This window comes from Anabrus simplex, chromosome 1 (assembly GCF_040414725.1).
Source record: "Anabrus simplex isolate iqAnaSimp1 chromosome 1, ASM4041472v1, whole genome shotgun sequence".
NCBI lineage: Eukaryota > Metazoa > Arthropoda > Insecta > Orthoptera > Tettigoniidae > Anabrus > Anabrus simplex.
In genome coordinates this window covers 64,110,806-64,124,471 of record NC_090265.1, presented here as the reverse complement: position 1 = coordinate 64,124,471, position 13,666 = coordinate 64,110,806, and the positions used below count along the sequence as shown (strand labels likewise).

Below are 13,666 nucleotides of genomic sequence, written 5' to 3'. Positions count from 1 at the left end.
GGCCTTTATTAAGCTGCCAATAAGTAATTGTCAATCATGTCACTCGGCGAAACTCTTTGTGTTCTGTTTCAGCACCGAAAGCGCCGACAAAGTGGAAACTTCGTAAATACAGTAGTTTCTTTAATACCGGGCCAATAGCAGTGTTGACGTGCAAGTTGCTTAGTGCGGGACATGCCCCAATGATTTTGATGTAACAAGTCTAGAACTCGTTGTCGTAGACTCGGTGGGATAACCACCCGGAAGAGGGAGCCTGTCTCTAAGAGTATAACTCCGGCACGAGTCGTGAGACGATGCTGAAGACGATGATAAGGCGCTAGGCTGGAAGGGAGTTTGTTCTGAAGAGACCAACCGTTGCGTATGTAAGTACGTACTGTAGCAAGCGTATTGTCCTTATCTGTAGCTTTAGCGATGCAGGTAGCGTCAGTGGGAAAGCAGGATACAGTGTCTTCGAGTTCGATGTCCAACTGGAGACATTCTGATTCCTGGGAATCGAAGGTGGTGTCAGGACCCACGGGTAAGCGAGAGAGGGCATCAGCATTACAATGCTGGGATGTGGCACGATAGGCGATCTGATAGGAATAATCAGAAAGGAATATGGACCATCTTTGAAGTTTACGGAGCGAATGCTCAGGGATCTTATTACCAGGATGGAATAAGTGTACAAGGGGCTTGTGATCAGTAATGATCAGGAAATGGTTGCCATAGAGATATTCGTTGAAACGGCGAATACCAGAGATGATAGCTAAAGCTTCTTTTTCAATCTGAGAGTAACGACGTTGATGCTCGTTGAGTGTCTTTGAAGCGAAAGCTGTAGGACGTTCTTGTCCGTGACGATCCTCCTGAGAGAGAACGGCGCTGATTCCATAATCTGAGGCGTCCGTGGCGAGCGTGAGGAGCTTGCCGGGCTGAAAGTGAGTGAGTTTGACAGCTTGAACAAGGGTTTTGTTGATAGCATATTGGCATTGCGGAGACAACTGAAATTTAACACCTTTCTTGCGTAAGGCGTTCAACGGAGCTGCAACTGAAGCGAAGCGTGGAATGAACTTGTTATAATAATTCGCTTTGCCTATGAAAGATTGGAGCTGCTTGATGTTCTGTGGTGCAGGCATGTTGACGATCGCAGAGACATTCCGTTCACCTAGGTCGAATGCCGTTCTTATCGAGGATATGACCTAAGTAGTGGACTTGCGGTTGAAAGAAAGTGCATTTATCTAAGTTCGCGTGGAGACCATTTTCATTCAATTTAGTGAGAAGTAAGCGGAGATTATGGAGATGTTCTTGATGATCTTTGCCAGTCACCAGAATGTCATCAAGGTAATGCGCACAATCAGGAATGGAGGCGGTGAGCTGCGCTAAATAGCGCTGGAAAATAGCAGCTGATGAAGAGACGCCGAAAGGGAGACGCTGGAGCTGGAGCAGTCCAAGAGGAGTATTCAGCGTGAGAAATTGCTTGGATTCGTCGTTTAAAAGTAGCTGTAGATATGCTTCTTTTAGATCCACTTTAGAGAAAAATTGACCACCTGCTAAACGGCGAAATAATTCTTCCTGACGGGGAATTGGAAAGACGTCGGTTTCAATCTGTGAGTTGACCGTAGAGCGAAAATCACCACAAAGGCGAACCTTGCCATTGGGTTTCTTAATGACGACCAGAGGAGTAGCCCATTGACTGGAAGTAACAGGGACCACTATACCGGCTTCTATCCGTCTGTTTAACTCGTCATTAACTTGGTCTTGAAGTGCAAGTGGAACAGGACGGGCTTTGAAAAAGCGAGGCTTGGCTCCTGATTTCAGCTGTATGTGAGCAGTGTAGTCCTTGGCGGTGCCTAGTGTAGAGTCGAAGACTTCAGGAAATTGCTCCAGGAGATCCGTGACATCAGAGGTAGGTTGCAAGGTAGAGACTACATTGACGTTGTCATGAATTTGGAAGCCGAATAAATTGAAGAGATCCATGCCAACAATATTAGAAGCTGTGTAGTTGTTGACTACTAGTAAGGTAATGACTTTCGGAATACCCTTATAGCTGGCTGGAAGAGTGATCTGGCCCTTAATATCAATCTTCCTCTTGTTAAACGTAACAAGCTGCATGTCAGCCGGAGAGCACGAAGGTGAGCCTAAGTCATGATACTTAGCCAGGTTGATGATAGAGACAGGTGAGCCAGTATCTAACTGAAATTCAATAGAGCGATCAGAGAAAGAGAGTGGAACTAGTATCATGCTGGAATTCTTGGTAGGCAGAATGAGATTGATCTGATCTATTTCCATATCCTGTCGGGGCTGAGTATTAGGCTTTCGTGTCGAAGAAGGCTTGGCAGGGCGGAGCGAACTGTTACAGACTGTCTTGATGTGCCCGATTTTATGACAACGATCACAAGTGGCTTTGAAGAAACGGCAGTCACGGCGGTCGTGATGTTTGAAACATCCTCTGTAGGAAGGCAGGAGGTGAGACGTCCTCTGAGCAGCAGGCTTTCTTGGAGAAGAGCAAGAGGGAACCTGGCGAGAACGCTTGGCAGAAAGCGATTTGCTGGGGCGGTTCGAAGGAGCAGGCGACTGGCGGGCAGGCTGCGAGACTTGAGCGACCTCATGTTTATTAGCAATTTCCGCGGCAGTCTTGGTAGTGATTTCATATACCGTAGCTATACGCTGTACTTCTTCTAAAGAAGGGTTACTCTTCTTAACAGCGTCAAAACGAACTTTGTCCTGGGGAGTATGGAGAATGACCATGTCCCGAATGAGAGAATCTGTATAGGGCGTACCACAACCGTCCTTGGAACAGACAAACTGGCAGGGCTTGGCGAGCCCTCGTAGTTCCGCGATCCACTCGGCATGAGTCTGGTGCGGTTGCTTCCTGCTTTGAAAAAACTTTTAGCGAGCGGCTACGATGTGCGGGTCTCTAGTATAATGCTCATTGATACGAGCTAATAGCTGCGCGAAAGGCACTTCGGAAATTTGCTCCTCAGGGCTTAATTTTTGTAGTAATTCACACGTCGAATTTCCAACTGAACTGAGAAATAGAGCACGTTGTCGCTTTTCGTCCTTGATTGAATGGCAGATGAAGCGTTGCTGAAGGCGGGCGTAATAGGCTGACCATTCTTCGTGAGCCGGGTCAAAAGCAGAAAATGTTGGGACTGCTGTGAGCTGTGCAGAAGCAGAGAGAGCTTGTATAGCTGTAAGCAATGCTGTTTGTTGTTGTTGCATGAATTGCTGTTGTTGCTGTTGGAAAGCTTGTAATATAGCAGCGAATTGCTCCATCGTAGCCATGGTGTGCAGTGCGAGAGAGAGAATAACTTATGAAGCAGCGTGGACCGAGACTGGCTGACAACCTGACCTTCACGCGAGCAGCTGGGAGTGAGAGAGAGAGCTGGGCGTGCGCCGAACAGGTGTTGGAAGAGGGCGAGCCGTGAAAAGGAAGCGGACTGTACGTAGTTCGACGGAGTCGAAGCGAGGTAGAATTGTGCTGGATAAATGCGAACTGTTGGCAGAGTGCTGTTGGTTCCGATGTGCTGGTTATGGTACTGATGACGTTGTTTACTTCTTCGCCGAATTTGTGTGGGAAGTGAGGTACGTAGTACTGTGTGTACCTTGTCGCCAATTTTAATGTAATTGGCGAAATCTGCGTGTTAGTTTTGCTCGTCGTCAATTAAAATGAATTGGCGAGGTCTGCGCGTTAGTTTACCTCGTCGCCAATTTTAATGTAATTGCCGAGCTCTGCGCGTTAGTTTTACCTCGTCGCCAATTTTAGTTGTGTTGTATACAAGAACTGGTATACAGGAACACAACTATATTTTATTGCTTCAGATAGTTTTAACAACATATATACATACATTCAAATAAAACTTTCCTCGAAGCAGTATGAAAATTATAAACAGTTAACGTTGCTTGTAGACTGAAGTTCAAAAGAACGTACACTTTATATACATATATACATTAATCTATCTTGATGCGAAAGTTCACTGAAGAGCTAGAGTTCTTGATAATAGAAAACTATCTGTTCTATACCGTCACAAGTGTAATCAGTAGCGAAAGCTTGCACTAATAGAATATTAGGTGTTCTGTAACTTGTCAGGAACTGACATTGAAATGCATAATTAGTAGAATACTAATTGATGTGTTTAAGTCTAGGTGGGACTGAGGGAATACTGTCATCGGGCTCGACGTGGCTGCAGGAACGAGAGCGGAGGCAGTAACCCGAGGTGAAACCTCAAACACTCAGAATCAGTCCACCTATTCGAGACACGTTTTTAAGAGGGATAGCCTCCGTGTTCGACATTCGGCGTAGTCTGGTGCTGGGCACTGGCAAGTCCTCGCCTGTGGCTGGAAGGCAGCGCCTTTATACAGCTGGCTGACGTAACAGGCAAGCGCAGTGCAGACGTCTCGGAGAGTCCAGAACAATCCATGCTGTTGCGTGCGCGGAGCAGGCGGCGCAGAGCGATGAGCGCGAAGACACACACGACATTCCTGATTTTTAGTTCATAGATGCATGAATATTTTGCCGTTTTAAGTGCATGAGATTCCACCCTCTACTGATCTCCATCTGTTCCTTTAAGGAGAACAGCTGTTTTAAAATGTCATGCGGATTTTCGCCAAAAAATCGCGCACAGAAATGGCTGTGTGAGCTTGAGCATTGCTATGGTAAATAATGAAATGGCGTATGGCTTTTAGTGCCGGGAGTGTCCGAGGACAGGTTCGGCTCGCCAGATGCAGGTCTTTTGTTTTGATGCCTGTAGGCGACCTACACGTCGTGATGAGGATGAAATGATGATGGAGACAACACGTACACCCAGTCCCCGTGTCAGCGAAATTAACCTATTATGGTTAACATTCCCGACACCGCCGGGAATCGAACCCGGAACTCCAGTGACCAAAGGCCGGCACGCTAACCATTTAGCCATAGAGCCGGACATTGCCATGGTGAAAGAACCAGTCTCCACTCTGCCAAAAATCTCTCGCGTAACCGCCCCAAAACACTCAGGTAGAAGACTTGGTCACCGTTCACAGAATCACAAAAAGAGAAGAGGTCGAAAAACACGTCGCACGAGAATTGCAAGCCATGCCGGTTGATATACTGACTAAGGAGGGGTTACTTAACACCGAGAGGGAGAAGTCCGAACTACAGGAGCGAGGTGCGCAGCGAATTACGCCCGGTAATCCCCTTTTCCTCTCGTCCACCAGAGACACCTTTTGTGTGTTCTTCTCAAAGCGTACTGTGCGATCCAACAGAAGACATTTCTTCTCCAAATGGTTGATGACAACACTATCCGCACACTTATATGAACCATCTTCAAATTGCTCCAGTTCAGTTAAAATTGTCATCTGTATACATTTTTGTCAATTACCGGCATTCCCTCCGCAAAGAATCAGTTTCAAATATTGTACTTCCATTATTATTTTTAACGGGAAAACTTGCTCAATGAACAGGAGTGCGCTGGTAACTTTCCAGAATAAATACGGCAGGGATATTTCCTTATTTCTTTTCCAGAACTTGTACACATCCAGAAATATATATTTATATTATTTAAGTTATTTATTTTACGCAATCAGGCCCAACGGGCCTCGCGCCGCTATTAGCCTTCTCCTCCATCGCGTTCTATCCATCGCTGCCAATCGCCATCCGTCTATACCTATAGTTGCCTGTTGCAGGTCCTCGTGTAAGCCATCACTCCACGTCTTACTTGGCCTACCCAGCGGGTCTCCTTCCTACAGGGATGGAATCCAGGAACTTCCATGGCCAACTGTGGTCTTCCATCCTAGTTATATGCCCAGCCCACTGTACACACTTGCTTCTGATGGCCCCCGCTCTGTTGACATCTTGTTACAGTTTCTATAACTCGCGATTGTGTCTGATCCTCCATTCATCCGTGTTTGTGTCTAACACCGGACCGGACCGAAGTTCTTTCGCAGAACTTTTCTCTCAAAAACGACGAGTCTATGAAAGGCATGCTTTCGGATACTCCACGTCTCACTGCCGTATAGGGACCGTGCGTAACAACAAATTTTCGACCGCACCGCCCCTAGCGGAAGAGACGATTATTCATCGGTAGGAGAAACACCAGAATAACATCAGCTGCCGTTGTTTACTTATTGAAATATGTTGTGAATACATATAATTTGAATTAATCAGCTAGGTCGAATGCTGTTATTCTTGTAGGTTTTCAGAAAATTATGTGGAGTTCTAAGTATTTTAGGAAATCTAATTTGAGGAAAGGAAGAGAGCTTAATGATAGCCATCACATATATCAGGTGGAAGAAAAACTTTCAAAGGAAGTAGGCCTATCTGGTGTATGTTTGAGAGAGACAAATGTTAGTCAAACCCCATATAATATTAACATCAAGGTTAGAATTTTTTAAAAAATTCTTAATTTAGATCCTTTTAATGTTTTATAAATTTGTAATAATCTTAGTTTTAACATTATTAAACATATAAATGTTCAGTTCAACTTTTCCGGTTACGTGAACGAATCCGATCCACGAAATGTCACTATTATTTGTCCCAAATTGAAGATAATAATTGTTTTTACTCAAATAAAGTGTTAAATCTGCGGTAAATTCAGAAAAAGTACGAAATATTTTACTTGTAGTGAATAATATGGATACATACTTTACTACCGTACCTTACAACTATTTTTTCTGCTACGGTACGTCGCTTCCGTACAAGGTAGGTAGAGTATATTAGGCAGTGGGTAGGCCATTCCCGCTCACAGCGCTCTCATTGGTTGATCGCGCGCGACGTGGCCGGGAGGGCTAGAAGCGCGTGCCTACATTGCCTGCATGCAGCATAAACCTCAATAATATTAGGTAATATAAGTTCAATTTCTTATAAATAATTAAAAGGTTGGCATTATTATAATTAAGTGGTACTTCACATACCACCTGAAATCAGTGATATAATACTGTTGATAGGAAAATAGAAGAAACTCTGAGTAATTACATCTTAAAAGCCGGCTGTAAGAACAATACATGCATAGAAACACTGGAATAGTTATTGGTTTAATTGTATTTAAAACTCACGTTTTGATGACTTAGAAAGTTGTTGAAGAAGCTGAAGCTGCCCACAGTCGACTCTTTTTCGCTGAATACTTCTTCATAGCATCTATATGATGTTTTTTGTTGAGGTGACGTATTCTAATAAAAGACCTAGTTCTGACGTACTGTGATATAATATTATCGTCAAGTTTTGGAAATTTTGATTTAATTATAGATATCAAAGTCTGCATTTCTCTTTCACAGTTAGAAATTTAATCCCGTGAAAACTTCCAAACAGTACCTCAAACTGCATAACTGTTTGATACCTTTCTTCGGTTGGACGAGTAAGGCCTCCTTTTGAAACGATTGATAACCAGTCGTGAGGCACTTCCTGTGGAAAGGCAAACATTTCACTTTTATCACCCAAGCTGTCATCAACAGAGCGACATTTGAATGCCAAGTAGCCTGCAAGGTATTTAATTGCATCCTGGTTTACGTCTTCAGTTTCGAAGTCCTGGCTCAAGTCTTCAATCCTTAACAACACCAACGTTTCTTCCTGGTCATCTACAGGTACAGGTGTTAACGGCCCCTCAAAAACATCTATACATAGTTCATTGCTTACGAGGCTCAAGAAATCTTCCCCATTATCATCATCAGGATGAAAAATACCCGTATCACTCAGCGATGAATTATTTTCATCGTCCACTGACACACTACAGGAGAGAGGGATTTCATTACTCCCTGTGAGTAATAGAAGTCGAATTCTGTTACGAACTTGAAAAGGGGACGGATTGCTATAAAATAACTCCTAGGGCATGGACACTTGAAAAAAAAATCTCCAAGCAGTCTTGGTTTAATCTGGCAGTTAAAATATAAGACATATATGCATGTTTCCTGTCTTCAAAAAGTCCTAAGAGAGAGTTTATAGATGTTATGAACCCCTTCTGAAACGGAAATAAAGTTTTCCGTTTACCAAATCACACTTCGGTAATCACCGCCAGAAAGCGCTTTAGAGTATTTTACTGGCTCCTTAAGTTTAAGCCGTATCCACTCCTAAGAGGAGTCTTTTCATCTGTAGGCGCCCTGGAGTTCAACACGTCGAAGGTGTCATTGACTAGCTCGATGAAGTTGCTTTCAGGGTCCTTGTTTAAAGTATACCTCACTGCCAGAGCTGTGCGCCTGGAAAATAACTGCGCAGCCATTCTCACATTCTGACGGGATCTGCCTGTTACACTCAGATGAGCTTCATTAATATGATGTGTTGTTGATAGTTCCCCTGTTTGAGTTTGTAATAGGTGTTCTATTCTCTTCTTCTGAAATTCTGAACCATCAGCTAACGTCAAACCTTCATCTAAAAAGTGGTTTCTCAATAATTTCAAGAGGTGGGCTACATCACAGAACATCCACACCTTCATTTTATCATCCACTGGATTGATAAAAAAGCTCTCGTCCTTGTGTACGTTTAGTTCCTTCCACACTTTGGCATTTTTGCCCCCATGTCACAAGTTACTGCGACAATATGAATGTCACAAGCCTCAAGTTTACTAATTATGTTTCTTAACAACTGTGATGTCATTGTCACGTCGACATCATAAAAAATGGGTTGCTTCCGTGCAGCAAAGAGCCCTTGAACCATCGCTGCCTGGACGTTCCTGTGAGGCCCTACTATGCGGTCATCAGATGAATCGTATGAAATACGTCCGTCTACATTCATTTCATCAAATGTCAAAACCGCTATCTTTTCAGACTCCTTGTAATTTACTGCGCTGGCTTTCAACAGATATAGCACCTCTGTTAAAATTCCGGGCCTGCATTTAAAGCGCCTAATCCATTTGGTGAGGTTGACCGACATGGTAAAGGAATGTTCCGGTTCCTCAAATAATCATATGCTTTTCTGGAAAGCGATCTCAAAGACAAAGCATTTGCTATGTCCTCCGAGGACCATTTCACTCGTTTATTGCCTCTCAAGAGACATTGAACCTGCCCTGGCGTAAAATATTTGGACAGAATCTTAACTACTTCCTCTCTGTGTGCACTCTTCTTCACTTTCGACGGAGACGGTTGTTGTCGTCTTTTTGAGACTAGATACTTAGGTCCATTGAGCTTCTTTAGAGCAGCCTCCCTTCGTCTGAAAATCGCGTTTTCCTTTTCCAAATTCTCCATCCGCTTACGGAGTTTTAAGATCTCCTAATTTTGAAGCGATTCAGTGCTAGTCGCCTGGTCAACTTTCCTTTTCTTTGGTGACAAAGTCACTAATGTTGACCGCGCCCGCTTCTTCACGCTCCTAACTTCATGACGCAAATGTCTATGACTGGAAATCTGCAAAAAGAAGATAAACCTTTATGAGCAATCACGTTTTAAACATATATAAAATCGAAGCTACGGTCGTTAAGTAAAATAAGCCTAACTACTTAACGTTCGAAGTATATGAAGAGGTGTAAGTTAATATACTGTCGTAACTCGGTGTTCTAACATAAAACGTTCTGCTGGCAAACAACAGAATAAAGTAAAAAGATTCAAAATGGTTCCTGTACCAGGAATCGAACCCAAGCCTGCTAAACGAAAGTCAGGTACTCTAGCCAGTATACAATACCGTAGCACGACAGAATTAGTTTATTCATACGTCCACGTAGCTGGTCAAATTTATTACGATGTATTACAGTAAATATTGTATTTATTAAATATTAAATATTGTATAGAAAGTAGTAGACAGATAGTCCTACCTGCTCTGCTGTTTCGCTGGGAACGGTGCTAGTGGTTGAACACGAAGCTTTATCGCCATGCCAATTTGCAATGGACAGAGACGGAACAGCATCTGCCCGCAAGATTTTTCTCTACGGTAATCCCAGTAGTTCATTTCTCAAATCTCGTTCATAATCCTCTTGACGAAAATGTATGGAACATATTCTGGCATTAGGTATCAGGATTAAATTTGTCACTTCGCTTACAGCTAAACACCCACACTCGCCTAATCTCCTCACGTTTTGGATATCTGTGGTACAAGACACCAGTTGTTTTCGATCCCCAATTAGTACATTGTGCCATAGCACAATTAACTTTATATTTAGAAATCTTACTCATCTTTAACACAACAATCAACACAATACGGAAAATGTTACAAGACTGCGTACAGCAAAATAGACCTATTCTGAAAGAGAGTTCCTTATCGTTCACCGCAACAGCTGCCGACAGGAGACCTCCACGTGACGTCAGCACGAGGCGATGCTACGCAGTAAGCAAAGCGCGGGAGTCGGGAATGACCCCCCCTGGCTTCCGTACGCGTTTTGTTTAACAGTTTCGTGTGTAAAATTGTCAGAGTTTCTGAATCACATTTTGAATTATCACTGGACAATTATAAATGACAAAACAGTACATTTACATTTCCCTGGCCATGTGAAAATGGTAAATAATCAGTCTGAATACCTATACCTAGGCTACTACAAACAGTTTGGGGAGATTGTGATTCAGGAACAGAATTCATGTTTTCTTGCATTTCACTTTGTCTCCCTTTCCTCCTCTTGTACCTGACTGTCAGTTTCCTCCGTATTTCGTCCTCATTAGTTCTTCCTGGTAATATATGCAAAGTAGGCTTATATCCAGGGCTATCAGGGTCTCTGGTAGGTGTTCCATTAATGAAGTGTCGGATGCAGATTCTGAATTCCTGGCAGGAACCCACGGTTTTCCATCAAGTGTTGAACGTTTTAAAGATGTTATCCATGCTTCCCTTCTGATATTATGGACAGCTGCGGCTGGAAAACGAACAATAATTCGTTCCTGGTGGGCTGTTTTAGTAGGTGTACTTACAACCGTACACGGAACAGTTCACGTGACATTTACTGCGTTTACTGGTTCTATGAGTTTCGTTCATGCTTAGAGAATATGCTGAAAGAACCTAATCAAAACGTAGGCTACCTCAGTAAGCAATGTGAACAGTCAAAGACTTACAGCTAGTAAGATTAAAAAAATAAAAAAAACCACTATTCACTAACTCGATGGTCAAAAATGCTCCTACCGCTCCTACCAGGTACTTCAGATTAAGCCACCAGATGGCAGCAGTCGCTACACGCACGGTCCCTATAGTACAACGGGCTGTATCCGGGGTTTGAACAACGAAGCTTGAACTGTTTTGAGAGACTTCTGGAGCGGAGCAGTTGTGTTAAGCTGTAAAATGATCGGTTTCCTGCCTGGATCCAGGCGTTGATTTCCGCTTCACATGACGAGTCCTCTCTTGCACAGTGACTGTATCCGTCGGGTAGGTCTTCATTGATCGTATCAGACGGTGTATTTCTTCTTGAAGTTTCTTTCCTCCCTCTTGAATCACCTCTACCTGTTTTCCGTCTTCACTGGGCTCTTATTCTTCTTAAGCCGTTTGATTTTGGTCTCGATCACGTCCAGGGTTAGTGGTGGTGGTGGTGGTGGTGGTGGTGGTGGAGGTGTAATCTGAGTAAGCTGTGGATGGGAACTGGAACTCGAACAACGCGCCAAGTTCATCACAGTTAAGAACTTGATCGAAGTATTCCTTCCATCTCTCGGCGATGTCTCTATCGTTGATCAAGACTCCAACATCAGATGCTTGGGTAGCTCAAAAACGTATTTCTAAAGGTGAAATTCAACAAAACGTTCATTTCGAAAAGGGATAGGTTGACGTTGATTCAGATACTTCACATCTCAATAATTTCTCGGCTGAAGAGCGTTTGTGTTTGCCCTCCTGATAATTTTGTGTGACTTGTTTCAGGATTTGCAGAAGTTCATCGATGGCGCTCGCGATGGAGTAATATACTTCAGTATGGGTTCAAACCTAAGGAGCTCACACTTTCCTGAAGAGAAACGGAAAGCTCTGCTGGAAACTTTCGCCAGTCTGAAACAGAAGGTCCTGTGGAAGTGGGAAGAAGACAGTCTACCAGGACAGCCTCCGAATGTCCGGCTGGGAAAATGGATGCCTCAGGCTGACATCCTAGGTGGGTCACACTTTTTCTTTAACACCTTGTTTTTTATCTACAGTTTCATAACACGAATATTTTTAAATGTTTGTTTTTGCAATTAATTATGGGTCCCGCATTCGGTTACTTTGGCACCGTACAAAGCAAAACCATCTTTGCACAGGTCACCAAGATCACTGGAGTAAGGGAAGGTAGACTTTTACTGTCCATAACCTCAGCGTTAATTAGCATTAGCACTAAGCCCAGTCGCCTTTCTTCTCATGAAGTCGTCTGATACTCAAATCTGATGCAGGCTGAATAAACCTCTTCCAATATGTCCCTGGTCCGTGCAGAAGTGGAAGTCTCACTCCGAAATTTATCGCCTCAGTAATAATAATAATAATAATAATAATAATAATAATAATAATAATAATAATAATAATAATAATACACACATACATACATACATACATGCATGCATTATTATTATAGACTGTTATGCTTTTCAGCGTTCAGTCAGCAAGCCTCTAAGAATTTACTAAACGACGCCACAATCCTCGATTTGCAACTAGTGTTGTGGCCTCATTTAGTTCTGTACCCCTTATCTTTAAATCGTTAGAAACTAAGTCTAACCATCGTCGTATTGGTCTCCCTCTACTTCTCTTACCCTCCATAACAGAGTCCATTATTCTCCTAGGTAACCTATCCTCCTCCATTCGCCTCACATGACCCCGCCACCGAAGCCGATTTATGCGTACAGCTTCATCCATCGAGTTCATTCCTAAATTAGCCTTTATCTCCTCATTCTGAGTACCCTCCTGCCATTGTTCCCACCTGTTTGTACCAGCAATCATTCTTGCTACTTTCATGTCTGTTACTTCTAACTTATGAATAAGATATTCTGAGTCCACCCAGCTTTCGCTCCCGTAAAGCAAAGTTGGTCTGAAAACACACCGATGTAAAGATAGTTTCGTCTGGGAGCTGACTTCCTTCTTACAGAATATGCTGATCGCAACTGCGAGCTCACTGCATTAGATTTACTACACCTTGATTCAATCTCACTATATTACCATCCTGGGAGAACACACAACCTAAATACTTGAAATTATCGACCTGTTCTAGCTTTGTATCACCAATCTGACATTCAATTCTGTTGAATTTCTTACCTACTGACATCAATTTAGTCTTCGAGAGGCTAATTTTCATACCATACTCATTGCACCTATTTTTAAGTTCCAAGATATTACACTGCAGGCTTTCGGCACAGTCTGCCATTAAGACCAAGTCGTCAGCATAGGCCAAACTGCTTACTACATTTCCACCTAACTGAATCCCTCCCTGCCATTTTATACCTTTCAGCAGATGACCCATGTAAACTACGAACAGCAAAGGTGAAAGATTACAGCCTTGTCTAACCCCTGTAAGTACCCTGAACCAAGAACTCATTCTACCAACAATTCTCACTGCAGCCCAATTGTCAACATAAATGCCTTTGATTGATTTTAATAATCTACCTTTAATTCCATAGTCCCCCAGTATAGTGAACATCTGTTCCCTCGGTACCCTGTCATATGCCTTCTCTAGATCTACGAAACATAAACACAACTGCCTATTCCTCTCGTAGCATTTTTCAATCACCTGGTGCATACTGAAAATCTGATCCTGACAGCCTCTCTGTAGTCTGAAACCACACTGGTTTTCATCCAACTTCCTCTCAACGACTGATCGCACCCTCCCTTCCAAGATGCCAGTGAATATTTTGCCTGGTATATTAATCAATGAGATAC

General features: G+C 43.1%; 1 protein-coding gene across 1 annotated transcript in view; it reads left to right on the top strand.

The window, feature by feature from the left end:
• Window positions 1-13,666, top strand: part of LOC136884103 (UDP-glycosyltransferase UGT5) — a 97,797-nt gene that overhangs the window by 45,559 nt on the left and 38,572 nt on the right. Inside the window, exon 4 of the mRNA XM_067156143.2 lies at window positions 11,696-11,918. Coding sequence (XP_067012244.2) covers window positions 11,696-11,918 — 223 coding nt within the window. The remainder of the gene's footprint in view (window positions 1-11,695; window positions 11,919-13,666) is intronic.